Genomic DNA, 15,443 nt, shown 5'->3' on the forward strand with positions numbered 1-15,443 from the left:
CAATTGACTTAATGGAGGTATATCAGAACCAAACACCCTTCTTACAACTTCGTTCTCAATGTGCTCATTGTGATCAAAAATATATTCCAAATAAAAATGGTTGTACAGTTCTGTCACTTTCTCCCACAGAGTAAGATTATATAGTCTTTGCCGAATCGGAATCGGATATAGCATGGGATGAGACGGTACTCCAAATGTGTTATAGTGACCCATCATAGCTCCAAAAGAACTCATAGCAATGGCAGGTGTCTTTAAAATGTAGGGAAGTACAAGAGTAGGTCGCATACAAGCCTCAAGTATGACTAAGTCGAATTTTCTATCTTCAGATATAACCTTACGGAATTCAGTATTATTCATTTCTATTTCAAATATAGAAGGTAGTAATTTTAACATTGATTTAATTAATTTATAATGATTATTATTTAAACCGTTTCCTTCTGCGTGTTGTTTAATCCCATTGATCCAACGTTCATATGATATATCATGAACGTCGATTTCTGTAAGGTTGGCAGGATTTTGTCCTTTAGGGAAAGCAGGATCCGCAGTGAGAACTACCACTTCATGACCACGTCTAGCCAATTCTTGCGTCAGTGGTCGGAATACTACCTGATGACTTATCGATGGAGTTGGAACTACTACTAAAATTCTTTCAGAATCACATAGTAAAATCAAACTTAACACCAAACTTACAACTGTTAACGATGAATACATTATTGCTAAGATATAATTGACTGGTTCTAGTAGTTAGCAAACCATTATATACGTACAATTTCGCAAATCATGATGAGATGTAAAAAATACAAAGTAATTTTAAGATAGGATTATATAGGTTGTAACAATAATGTTAGCGTCTCACAGATACTACTGATAGCAAATAAGTTTAGCAATTAAGGAATCAGCATGGAAATTATTTAATGACGCTCATAATACATATTTATTAGTAACCAGTTCCTTTTCGAAAAATAGATATTGCTTTTGTCATGAGCTTGGTATGCCAGTTAAATTATGGTAGAACCTGTTTTGTATTCCTTTACATTGTAAGTACAATACTTTGCTCTGTACGCAGCTGATTTGATAACAGAATTTATTGAGTACAGAGTCATTATGATCGTTTGAACTTGTTTTATTTGTTAATGTCTCCTACTATGCTCTATTAAGGTCCCGTGTACAATAAAATGTACATAATATGTGAAAATATTCAGATTTGAACAATATTATAACGAAAATATTGCATTGTTTGTTTCATACATGTAATTTATTAATTTAAATACATTTTAAAGTACAATGGGCGTTTAGTGCTTTACTTATTGTATTTTTCCGATTTCTTTGAATAGGAGGTTTTTCTTCTGCCACGATTACGCTTTCCTTCGATTTTCCCCTGCATTAAGTTGAAAGTTATCAACTCAAAAATTACAAAATACCGAAATATCTTTTATCAGTTTTTTCCAATGTTTTTGATTTTACGGTGTTTCGGCTTGACATGGCAAAAAAAATACACAAGGCGAGGCTCTTAATTTTAATTTTAGAATGGAATAGAACACGGTTATTTGCCAGAATAGTTCGCTACCTAGATTTCAGTCGTTATCGTACGATTCTACAATATCAGCACGCGTGAGATGTTCGTGTTTTTTTTAGCAAATCACAATTAATTTAAATTCCTTTCAAGAAGTCCAACATTAACCATATTAAAAGTTCTACAGAAAGTGACTTCACAAGCAATTACTGCGTGATGTCGATATCAGTTAATTATGTAGCTTTATTTTTGTTGCTTGGTACAAGAGATAATTATGGACTTTGGCACTTTTTGTATCAAGCCACAGATTTGTTGAGTCACATGATTACATATTTATAATACCGGCAATTCTAATTATCTCTTTGTGACGAGCTCGGTGGTACAATGCATTGCACGGCGCTTGATGACATGACCTATTTGAAACATTATTTTTTTTAATTGATTCCAGTATGAGTGTTTCATGAATTTGACTAGTTTCAGATCAGGTAATTAGAATAATTAGACTGGATAAGAATAAATTAAAAAGTATCTAGTTCTTTTAAGGAACTGACTTGTAAATAATGCAAGACTGAGTAGCTAGATATAGCTAGTTAGTAGCTGGATCTTTGCCTCAAATGCGAATTATATTACCAAAATTTGACAATAAAATCCAATATATATATATTTTTAAATTGTTTAGTCTTAGTTCATTATAAAGTACTGATTGTATTAACAGGTGTCTACTTAGTAAAGGAGGGAGTGTGCATACTTTTACAGTTAAATAATTGATCTAATGAGGTAATTAAAACAAAGAAGGACGGCGAAAGCTGACCCAAAATCAACGAAGAGCCGTCCAGGGACATTGCTAATATAATTTTACGTTTTAGTTTATGCCTAGTTATCACAGACCAGATAGTGCTAGTTATCAATATATTTTTGTATATTATTAGAAGACGGAAACAAAGAAATTATGTACAATGTACTGTAGAATAAATGCAAGAACATAAAGCAATTGATTCAGTAAACCATAGATTATGTGATGTGAATACCTAATCAAATAATCAATTAAACTGTAATGACATAAAGTAAAAAATAAAACACAATGTGACAAAAATGTTCAGACAATATTTAAATGAGAGATAAGAAATTCAGCAAAGGAACGTTTTGACAAGAGACTTGTTGCCAATGTCACATTGAGGTTGAGAACAGGATGACTATTTGTCGCAGATTTCTGCCATTTGGGCAGATTTAATTTTTATTCATTTTCATTGCGGCAGAACATATTAACGTTGTATTAAATGTGGCGGATTTGGGAATATTCAGCAAGTACTTTACTATTTTTGGCAACAAACTGAAAACTTGTTGTTTTTTGCTACTACGAACAAACATCTGAAGCGAAATACAGGTGTTATAAACATAACCTATATCAACATTATTACCCCAGCTTCTACAGGCTGTACTCAATTAACTTTTTTAATGCTTTGATAATGCATCGCAAGTATTGATAGGTCTCTTTAACGCACGTCACCAAAAACACTGACTCACAAAATACACGAGATGTCGCCATCCTTCTTTACATTTAAATTTATTTAGTAATTTTGGAAACAAAAACAAATTAGATAATGCATAATTCTGCACCGTCCATGACAGAAAAATGGATTTGAAAATTTTATTTAAAAAAATTTTTCGTGAAGAAAGAAGATGACACTGTGAAAAGATAATTGCAAGTCTCCGACAAATAAAACATTGATTTATTATTTTAAAAAGAAACGGAAATAATGGTTTATGACGTCACGACATTGATGGAACCGTCCACACAATACAGAGTGATTTTTTAAATGGGACAATATGGGGCAATCCGAAACCAGTTGTAGGAGGCATTGTCTTTTTTTGTAAAAACAATTTTGGCATAGCCAATTTTTAGGTCAAGCATGAGTTGTCCATAACGATGAATTTTTTTATTTTGTATGGGACGAAAAAATCGGGACGAAGTTGGTCAAATTTAATAAAAAGTTTGTTCATACACACTGTGAATACCTGCCGACAATGCCACTAATGTTCTTTCCTTTTTTATACCTGTTTATACATCCTCGTATTACATACTTATTCCCTATCTATGTGCGATTTTCCCGTGTGGCTTGTAGTCGTCTATTTTGCGGTCTACGCCATACGTCACAAATTTTGCGGTTGGAAAACTGCCTGTTCGGTTATGGTTTTTAATTGATACTTGAAATATTTTTTCTTAGTTCAGAGACGTCCTTATCCGCTCACGCGATTCATGCGTCTCTGGAAGCATGCCACACCTAGAGGTGCCGGTGATGATTTTATACCGATTTATCGGATTTATCGAAGTTATAACAGGTAAAAGAACTAATACTAATTGCTATTTCGGTAACTACTCTAGCAAACCCTAAAGTTTTTAATGTCTGTCATTTAAAAAAATAAACAACTTCAAAAATACGTCACGACAATCGTGTCTGTTATTGTTTGAGCTGGTGATGTCGGTGTTTATTTATTGAAAACATACCGTAAGTTGCGTTTTTTAAGTTTACCCTGAATATAAATGCTTATAAACTATACTTTAAGGAGTAATTTCATGGTAAAATTTAGAACCACTCAAACGGAATATTATCATATTTACCCACGTACACCAAAAATTTCATTAGTGCTTTTTAAGTGCAGGATTTGCGATGTATTACTGCATTTTATTTGAGATGTTTGCTTGTTTGAAAAAACAAATTTATAATATGTTTAAATTCGAAAAAATAGTATCATTTCCTATATTGAGTTTATGTTTACTTAATACTGAATAAAACAAAGTCAAAGTCAAAGAATCATTTTTTCCATGGGTAAAATAAATTTACACTTGAAAACGTTACATTTAAGCTACTGCTCGTTCACGACGCTGACTTCCTTGAGAAGAACGAGCAAGAAACTTTAGAGATTTCTCTTTTCAAATAAACGATATGGAATACACTTTAAATCAATCACTTTCAATCAATCAATCACTTTAAATTTGTGTAGATTCTGGAGCCATGTCGTCTTTCCATACATCTTTATCTAACACATAGTCTACAATTGTGTAATATGACTTTTCAATCAACATATTTTTAATGTAATTCTTAACTTAAGAAATGATAATCTTAATAATTATACTCCGGAATCTTATTGTAAAAACGTATACAGTTCCCCATAAAAGAGTCGTTTACCTTGGTTAAACGAAATCGTGGTACCATGAATTTGGACTTAGCTCTAAGGTTAGTATTATAGATATCTTCTTTCTTATTGAAATTGTGTATATTTTTACGGGTATATAAAGTATTTGAGTACCTAAATGTACTGTAATGCCACAATCATGATACCAATCTCCTTAAACTTTTCCCTGAGAGAAACCCGAGAGCCTAGACGGTACACTGAACCAATCGCTCGTTTTTGCAATACAAATATGGTTTGAATATCTGTTGCTTTACCCCACATGAGAATTCCGTAGGTCATTATACTATGGAAGTAACTAAAGTAAACTAGTCTAGCAGTACTAACACCGGAAAGCTCACGTATTCGGCGGACTGCGTATGCAGCGGAGCTTAATCTGCTGGCCAGAGAAGATATATGTGGAAACCATTGAAGCTTACTATCTAAGGTCACTTCTAAGAAGACTGCTATATTAACAAAGTTTAACTTTTCTCCGTTTATTTCTATGCTTGGACTAGTCGATTTTACGTTAGATTATTCAAATTAAACACATTTTGTCTTCTTGGCATTAAGCAATAAATTGTTAGCATTAAACCAATAAACTACCTTGCAGAGGGTATCGTTAATATGGTCATAAATAATGTCATGTCTGTCTGTTTTAAAAATCAAGGATGTGTCGTCAGCAAACAATACTATTTCGCAATAGTCCTTAACAAAGAATGGCAGATCATTAATATTAATCAGAAATAAGAAAGGTCCAAGTATTGAGCCCAGCGGAACACTCATTTTTACCGGAGAATCAAAAAAAGTCACTCCATTTATGTCTTCTTTCTGAATTCTACCGTTGAGATATGACGAGACCAGTTCCGACGCCTCGCTCAAGTTTAAATATTCTCTATTTGGTGTATGTTGGATTCTCATCACTAAAATACCTCAATTAAAGAAATGGAGCCCGTTTTAGAAAATACGTTTCCAGTGAGTGCTGTATTGCCATTGACTTAAATAAATGGACGACGGGTCTAATACAAAAACCACGAAAAAAATGTCCCAAGTCAACCTATTCGAAATTTAAATTGTAATGTCATCGCAGTATCGCGCTGTCAGTAGAACAAATGAAGACTAAAGCGGAGTGTCGCGCTCTGTATACGACTTTAGCGCCTTACAAGTGCGGACACTTTTTAGCGCGGACCCGACGTCCATATAATTGTAAGTCAATGTGTATTGCTTTTTAAATAAAATTGTAATTCCTTGAATAAAACTTACCCAGGGTTGTTCGCAATCTACAGGCGAATCTATAATTGCTAAACAACCATTAAACTTAAAAAACTTTTTCGTAAATCTGGTAATATCTTCACATCCTTAAAATATAAATCTATCAATAATTTGTGCTCGGACAAAATGTAGGTAGTTTTGTAATATGTCGCCGAATGGCAATATAATCTCACCAGGGGTCGATTCAGAACCTTACGATAACTCAGTTGTCGATTAATTTCTTTCATTTTTATTCACGATATCGAACGTCAAACTGTCGTGTTCGAAACCGAACCGAAATGACGTCACACCTGTACGATTACTCGAACTTCTCGGCCGGCAAAGACTACAAACGTCATTCAAAACACAGTTATCGAATGAAAGTTACTGAACGTCCTATTGTTTACAAACCAAGAATGTAGATAGATAAATAGATAAACACTTTATTGCTCACACACAAGAACAAGAATAGTACATAAACAACTTAAAACCAATGTGGGCAAAGGCGGTCTTATCGCTAAGAGCGATCTCTTCCAGACAACCTTAGAGTTAGAGGAAAGCTAATCGGAGCGGGAGACGTAGTGTGCCAATTTTACAAATATAAAAAAAAAATTAAAAAAAAAATTGTATAAATAAAAAAAAAATACAAAATAAAAAAAATTGTTTGAATGTAATGTGGAAATCTCTTATTATTTTAAATAATGTCTGGATTTTGTTCAATTTCATTAATATATTTTAATATTTTAATGCATTCCTATATTTTAGGTTTTCAAAGTCTTAAAAACGTGTATAAAAGGATTTTTCATTATTCTTATAATCTATTTCGCCGACTAACTCCGTAAACGCTGTTGGATAACGATATTGATTCGAGAACGATATCCAATTGAACAATTCGGTTAAAATATCGAAGAGTTCTGAATCGGGGTCCTAAATTTTTTCTTACATTCGTTCGGGAGGCCGCCCGCTATAACTGTCTCGACTTGGGGCTCGATAGAATAATTTTATATGTGCACTTCTTCTCATTCATCTGTCAGTTTTATTATTGACTATCTTGTGTCGTGCTGGTGTCTACTGGTGACTGATTGTGACGGTGGACCTTTGGACTCCAAAAAGTAGGCAGGCAAAGAATAGCGGTGACATCATCCACCATATCATACAAGGAGCCGAATACAAGAAGATTAAAAGTAGATGGGTTTGTATGGTCAGCTTCTTTTCTGGCTTTCGCAAAAGAATTAAAAAGTTTACGCTAATAGGACAAATAAACGGCATCAGTTACTAAAGCTAGTTGTTAATTTATTTTAGTATTATTATGACTCAGACATAATTCTTATTATTATTAATTTTGTTACTTTATACTGTTTAAAAGCACACTGCATACTGTAATAATTATATTCTAAATTGGGTATTGTTGTTTTAACTATTTAGGTTATAGATCAAATGCTTGTTATTCTTTTCAGTTTCTGTCAAATAGGCATAGTCATCTACCTCTCCTCAGGCTCCAGCTGAAAATCAGCGCTGTGGCTCTGCCCAGCATTAAGCTGAGCTGGCTAGCCTTTTCAACTATTATTATATATTTAGTAATCATTTTTTTCGGATGTCCTGGTAAGGGCGGCAGGCAACCGATGGATGCACGTTGCATACGACGGCTGGTCTGGCAATCTTTTGGGGAGGCCTATGTTCAGCAGTGGACGTCTTTCAGCTGATGTGATGATGATGATGAATCATATTTTTTGTTTTTTTAAAATTGTTTATTATTTAATAAAAGTTTAAATTATTATCATACTTTTTTTATATTTATTTGTAATAGCCAAATAAATCTTTATTTATTTCGTTCTTTATCCGAGACCAAAAATATTACTATTTACATTTTGTCCGACCAGCTAAAATAACAGTCCGCTTTTCGTCTATTCTTATTCCAATTTACAATTTTCAGCAACAAAACTAGTGCACGACCTGTCTGAAGATCCTTTTAAACGCGCACGTTCACAGTATATGGTGGACAGAGCACATCTGATATTGAAATAGTTACTTTGTTAAAATTAAGGTTAACTAAGTCAAATTTAAAGTTAACTAATTAAAATATTTGTCCCGGCACCCTTTCTTAATACAAAATTATATGTAAAATATAATGAGACCCAAGGGCTAGCAGCCTTACCCAACAGTTAGCATAATCACGCAAAGGGACATACCTGCCGTCATTGCAGGCATCATGCCGTAGGGACCCAATATAGTCCGTTTAAATTTGTCTTAGCGTGTATACACTGTAGAGAATAAGGTTTGCACCTAATTCTTTTCTTTCTTTTCATGAATATAGTTGGGTTTTTTTTTCGGAACAATTTATTTAATTTATTTCTTCACAGATATACAATTTATACTTATTCTAAAGACGTTGCCAACCTGGGCATCAGGTTGTTGGCAAGACAATGCTCTTTTCAATTAGGTTCATATATGTATATTCTAGTTAATTCTTCATTGAATAAAGTTACATTAAATACTAGCTAATTTTCTAAACTAAAACTATCTTTGCTAAATAATACTATCTCTTATTAAATCACTCAACATAATTCATTACCACCTGGGGCCCGATTCTCTTTATAACTCCAAGTGAGGGGAATAACAAGTCTTGCGTCCAGTGGTAAACGACGCGCCTGGCCACAGCAATTGACATTGCTCATTTTTTTTCCTAACGCTGTATTTAAAAATCCATTTCCAGGAATAAGGTTTTACTATGTATTTGTCAATAATAAGTTAAGATTATTCATATTTTTCAAATAAATATTGTAAATAGAAGGTGAAATTTCATAATTTCAGTACAGAGGACTAATCAAGGGACGTCAAAATTCTTTCATCCCCTAGTATGCCACCCTTCGAAGTGGAATATTTTCTTCAAATTTAAAAGGTACTACTACTGATGTACCCTCCTTCCACCAAAAAAAGAGTCATCGAAATCGGTTCACAAATGCGTTACCACGTAACTACATACAATCGAATTGAGAACCTCGTCCTTTTTTTGAAGTCGGTTAAAAATACGTCGTCAATGGCTTTATAATGGTATTTTCCGTGCGTAATGCATAAATGCAAAAAAAAATCGTAACAGAGTAAATAAGCTGTTCAATTATGAAATAGTCAAATAAGTGTCTTAGTTTAAAAAAAAAGAACAACAATGCCAATGAGCGTCCACTACCGCGCAGAGCTTTAAATCGCCAAGATCTGAGGCACTGCTAATGCGCCCGCCACCTTGAGACATGAGTTGAAAAGTGCTATGTGCCTGTAATTGCACCACCACCCTTACCCATTAAAATTTCCTTCTTATTATGGATAAATTAGCGACAATCAAACGGAAAGCCGTCTTTTTTGAAATATGCTCTGCGGGCTGTGCAGTCTTACATACTCGTGCATATTATACGGCCTAGTACAAACAACGATTACATAGCCATTAAAAATCACTTGGGAAAAATACCACCTAATTTACTATGCTGCGGGTTTTTGCAATAGGTACTTCGATGAAAAAGTAACGTTTTAAAATCGTGCCGAAAGTTGGATTTTTCGCACTAGTGCTTTTCACTTATCCATTTTTTTTAATTTGCTGTTGTTTCAAGTCCTAAACATAGAACTAAACAGGTTGTATATTTATTTAATATTTATGTGCTTTGTGACGTAAGTCATTCGTCATTAAAACTTATATTTACTTAAAAACATCTTATTTGTTTAAATTGCATAGGTGTTTTATAAAACAACGGATTACATTTAAAATACCAAAATATATTCCATAAAGATGGCTGATTGAGTATTAACAATGACCGGAGGTGAGTATTACGCGAGACCGCTGCGCGCCGCGCCACTAAAATAGTAATTTTAATATGGCTGAATACTGGCAACAGTTGCCATTGTACTCTGAATTTTTATCAGACAAAGAAATAAAATGAGTTTTTTTAAAATACTATTTTATTTTACTTTCAATGTAGTTTTTTCGCAAGTGTATTAAAAAACGTCATTTGATACACGTGCGGATTTGTCATTTTCACTTGTCTCGAGCCGAATCCTCGAGACTCGTGAATAATGACTAACTTTCCGCACTTGTATCAAAAATAACTATTGTAGACGCTGTTTTATTTTTAGAATTTCTTACTGATTATGTTCGAGACAAACTTGTCTTAAGAATGAGAAGTAGTTTTAAATCAATTGCATTATTAAATTAGCTCTTATTGTTTTAAAAGCCATGCGAGTCTAATAATTTGACCTACCAACTCAAATGCTTGAAACTCACAACAGTTTTTCGGAATTTATATGCGAAATGAATTTGAAATTTACCTAGACATTTTCGGTGAAGGACAACATCGTGAGGTAACCTGTACAAATGGCAAAGCATTTTAATGATATGTTTAAAGTTCCTAATTCACATTGGGAACAACATCTCAAACCTTCTCATCTCTTAAACGGGCAATAGAAAAATTCATACAGACAACTGCCAAATGTTGATAATTGCATCGTATAATTTAATCGTATTTGTTTTTTAAAAAAGGCGGCAAAATATTGGTATTGTTTACCGTTTACTTTTTGGTCCTTTTTCATGTTCGTCGTGATAATGAGTTCTAGTGAGAAGAGCGATAACGAAAATGCCTGCAAATACTGTCTAATGTTACTTTTAATTTTAATTAACACATTTTTTGCTTTTTCTATTATACAGCTTATTCTCCTTAGTCTTCTATTATTTCCTCACATTCTTTGAGAAAATCACTATATAAGCTTCGGCGGGAACGGGGATTGCTTGACTCGTATTAATACAAGGCCTCGCTGGACCCAGCAATCCCTTACTTCCTAGTCTCTGCAATAATGTACTATTTTTTTATTTCATAATTCCCACCCATAATAATTCATATTCCATAATACCCACAATAAAGCTAAACATACCATTGTAAAGTAACATATTTGACTATATATCTAGTCATATGTTATTTCTGTACGCGTCGTGGGTATAGTTTTTATACTTTGGTGGCCTCGCGTGTTATCTATCATTCATTCCGTCATCGTCGTTTACACCACTTGTATTCTAAACAAATGTAAATAGAGTCAGAATTACAACTACACGTTGAGCGTGGACGAATAACATTATTGCTTTATCATCTATTAAATCTATAAAAACACAAAAACACTAATTCCACCTTTAGAGGGACAAAAAACATCCTAATCTTTTTTCCAAGGTCGCTCGCTGTTCCAAGTCGTCTACCAAGATATAAAATAAAAAAATATTCCATATCCCGCATTGTAGAACTAATCTCGCTCTAAACTCCCCAATTTTACGCTTATGCAGAGAGTTTCATGCAATTAATAGTGATGTTATTGAAATAGATATTTTTAATGACACATAACCGATTCAAACAAAAAATTACTGAATTTCAGTGTTTTTTTTTTGTGTATTGCAAGAATAAAATGTTTCAATGTTGTATTTTTTCCAAATTTACATTTATTTATAATTTTTATTTTATACATAGCAACTTATGTGCTATGTTGAGAGGATTGTAGTTTGATTTTTTTTGTTTATTTCTGTTCCTTACTTGTTAGTCTGATGTCATAATTAAGAATGCTGAGTTTCCCTGTTACTGGGATATATACATTAACATAGATATTAAATTTTATATTGTATTGAATATTGTATATGTTCTTTTGGGATACCAAATAAATAAAATAAAATAAAATCCATGTAGCCAAATGCAAATGCATTACCCTGTACTATCATAGTCTGTAATATAATTTTACGTATACACTGTTAGAGCATTTGCACACTCCGTCCGATTAGTATCAGTTCCATATCCGAGAAATGAGACGGTCCGAAATTTCACAGGGATAATTTCATCTCTAGGTGTACTGTTGTGGTGAAATATTTTTAGTAGGATGAAAAGTAGATAATTGCAAACGAGTTGACACTAAACCCGTGACGAAGGCGAGGGTTGAACTACCTCGAGTTTGCAATAACCTTGATACTCGTGTAACACACGACATTTTTACATGTTGATGAAACAGCATTTTAGCAGCAGTTACGTAGGTATTCATCACGTTATGAACTGAGAGTGAAAGGGGGAAATCAGTTAAATGGTGCTCTATATATTTTTATAAGCAGACAGAACGTGTCGAGAAACACGCGTTAGGCTGTTCATTGGGGCGTGCTGGACCCAACCCTGATGTGATGATAGTGAGTTTTGGATATGGCAGAAAATTAGGGGCAATGCTACAGAAATGAATATCCTTTCATTTTCGTGTGTTGTTAGTGTAAGAGAGTTTGAGCACTACATCCGATTCATATCAGTTCCGAATCCGAGAAATGACGGTCAGAAATGTCACAGGGATCACTTTGTCTCTATTTGTACAAACGACAATCGTATGTTCTCGGGTTTGATCGGACTTAGTGCACAAGCGACATCCGAAGTGGGTCCGAGTTTTCTAGATTTGTATAGTCTCAGGTTCGGAACGAATGCAAGGCGCAAATGCGCTAATAAGACTTACGCTAAACTACGCGACTTACGCGCAAATGCGCTAAGAATACTTAGTGGTGTGAAAGACGACGCACTTTGACCAAGATTAGTTGGTTTGGATGTGTAGAAAGAATAGGCGTTAGTATATTGACGGTACATTTTTTTATGATAACAAGTGACGGATTGAACAAGGCGTGCGCCTGGTGGTAAGCTGCTTTAAAACAAAAAGATCTGTGGGGGACTGCCACTGAGACTTAAGATGACATATCCTTTGTGCCTATAGTTTCACCAGCACCCTTACCCTTCAAAACCGAAATGCTGTAATGCTCACATTACTGCTTGGCGGCAAAATAAGAGCTCTACTGTTATTTTATAAGCTAATGTGGATGTAAACGTAGGGAGGTGTAAATGTCTTGATTACATTCATGATTTCCTCAAAAAAGCCAGGTTTAAAAGTATCAAGAATAAACGAGCATGAATAAAGTCTGTATGGATAAGGCGAAAAAGGTTTGTCAGAAGCGTAGCGAATGACGGTTTATGGTGTAGAGGCGTAGGCTTACCTCAGTTGGAGACAGGAGTGATAGTAAGTACATATGTACTATATACATATCACAATATGTAATGTTTATGAATCGCATCATATTTATCTCTATTTTTCGGCGGCAAAAGAATAATGGCGCATTTACACAAGGTCGACAAGTCACCTTCGCTTATCCGGCAACGTAGTCTTATTTTCGGGAGCGAAAGAAGCATTTTAAAAACTATAATGCAACTACATCTTAACTAAACACCCGGTAAAATTCGTCCTGCCGCACACAGGGGCCCGTCCACACAGGGTAATGCTCAAAACTCAAATTTCAAAATGTGGGTATTTAAAAAAATATATATATATAGCGTGGTCGTAATAAATCACGTGTAACTGTACTGAGCCACTAACTGTTGTCCGTTGTGAAGTGCATCAACTCAAAGTTTGCTCTTTACGCTAAATAATAATTATTTCGTAACGTACGTGAGTTCATGTGCAATCTTTAGATATTCATTTATTTCGAGCGATATTAAAATCGATATAAATGCATTATGTCATACATCCATTCGTTAGTCTAATGCCTTATGTAAATCGAAGCTATGCATGACAGGAACTTTCCATTCCAAGCTGCAGCGTACGGGATCGATCCGGATATATAACTACCTACTCTCGGAATCGTTTGACGACGAATCGCTGCCGAAGTCGTCCGAGTCGACGAGATGTATTTAATTCAGCAAGCGACAGTCGACCAAAGAAGTTTAAACATGTCGGTGGCTACTTCCCTCCATGTGTTGGGAGCTGAGAAATACCTACCTACTCATCAGTTTGTTGAACGTTTCAAACGATTTGTTGTGTCTCTGTGTGTTAACTTGTATTTACTAATGACTTGGTGATTTCGGCGAAGGCTGCATTCGACTCGGTGTAAACAGCCCGTAGCCTGCGCCGTCTTCATCAGCCGATTCACTTCTCGAAGAGGCGACAGTTGGCTTGGTGTAAACAGCAAATCAACTGGTGCCTCCTTCGACGAAAGTAGTCTGCCGAAAGCGGCAGTCGACCCTTTGTAAACACGCCATAACTTTTGCAACAATGGTAAGCTGAGTTATTCCATCCAAAGTATTTGAAGTACTCAATGTGACGTTTGTTGGGGGTTAGCTCAATAAAACAACGTTTGTTGTTTCACGTACACGTGCGATACACGCCCGCTCACGCCACTGTCTCGTGTCGTCATGGCGGGAACGGCGGGCCGCAGTGTAACATATATTGTCTATTGTCTATGGTACATTATGCCAATACACTACTTTATTTGTAAGTCAAAATTAATAAAAGTTTTAATAACATGTTTGTATGTTTTACTTTACTTTCATAATGATTACTAACTGACACAGTCTACTAAATATAACCTAACCCAGTCTGTTTCGACGTTATCACCTTGACCTTCCTCATCATTATGAATTTGCCATAGTCCCTCTATTTCCTTTTCTCCTTCTTAATACTTGACTTGTCTAGTCCTTTTCTCTGTATGTATATTTCCTCTTTAACCGAGTTCAAAAAAGGAGGAGGTTCTCAATTCGACTGTATGTTCTTTTTTTGTATGTATGTTACGCGATAACTCCGGTATTTGTGAACCGATTTTCATGATTCTTTTTTGTTGGAAAGGGGGTACTTCGATAGTGGTTCCATTTGATTTTGAAGAAAATCATCCACCTTTAAGGGTGGCTGTTCACGCATGAAGATTCATTTTCATAAATAGCGCCTAACATTAATTTAGGAGCAATTACTTTAATGGTTGTTTTGCTATTTCTCCAATTCAAGGCGTTTTTCTCTCAATATATTTTGAGTAGTGAGAACCGATTTTTATTATCTCCAGTGTCAAGTCCTGTATAGTGGTGAACTAGGGGATATTTCAATAAAACTTAGTAAATAGACGTAATTCCACGTACTTTTGAGGTCGGTTTTTTTAGTACTCTGTATTGAGATTATTTGCTTATATAATCGCGTATGGCGCGCTATTGTACATCGAAAGGTAACATAGAAGTCGTCCTTCTAGCCACTTTTGGCATATACTTATTTTAAAACGTCTTAATACGTCACGGTTTTGTTTTCCCGACCTCTCTTCGTTTTGCTATGAATTATAAGAGTCATACCAAATCCAAGTAGAGGGACTTAAATTCAAAGTAATCGTGATTTATTCACTAGGTACCAATGCGGCTGTAACAGTCAATTACGAGAAATATACATATACTTAATGGGTGCTTGGCGGTAAACCTGGAAAGTCAATAATTACAACAATTGCGTTGGAATTCGCGTCTTCTCGCAGCCACAGGAAGGCTAGGTCCTGAACCTAAAATGCAACTTTTACAGCTATCACCATTATTACTTCGCCTTTATTGTTAATCTACATACATATCCATACATACATGTCCTCACTTCTGGTGAGGAGAACGCTAGGCTCATCCAGGTATAGACCTGGATGAGCCTAGCGTTGATAGTTCAACCGTTTTATATTTAGTAG

The 15,443-nt window shown here is 34.8% G+C and overlaps 1 protein-coding gene across 1 annotated transcript in view; it reads right to left on the bottom strand.

Annotated features, from left to right (window-relative positions):
- The window catches only part of LOC113227371, a 52,807-nt gene extending 52,096 nt beyond the window's left edge, over window positions 1–711 (bottom strand). Inside the window, exon 1 of the mRNA XM_026460266.1 lies at window positions 9–711. Coding sequence (XP_026316051.1) covers window positions 9–711 — 703 coding nt within the window. The remainder of the gene's footprint in view (window positions 1–8) is intronic.
- Window positions 712–15,443: the final 14,732 nt, after the last annotated feature.

The sequence above is a fragment of the Hyposmocoma kahamanoa genome, unplaced genomic scaffold, assembly GCF_003589595.1.
Source record: "Hyposmocoma kahamanoa isolate Upper Pololo Valley unplaced genomic scaffold, ASM358959v1 210, whole genome shotgun sequence".
Lineage (NCBI taxonomy): Eukaryota > Metazoa > Arthropoda > Insecta > Lepidoptera > Cosmopterigidae > Hyposmocoma > Hyposmocoma kahamanoa.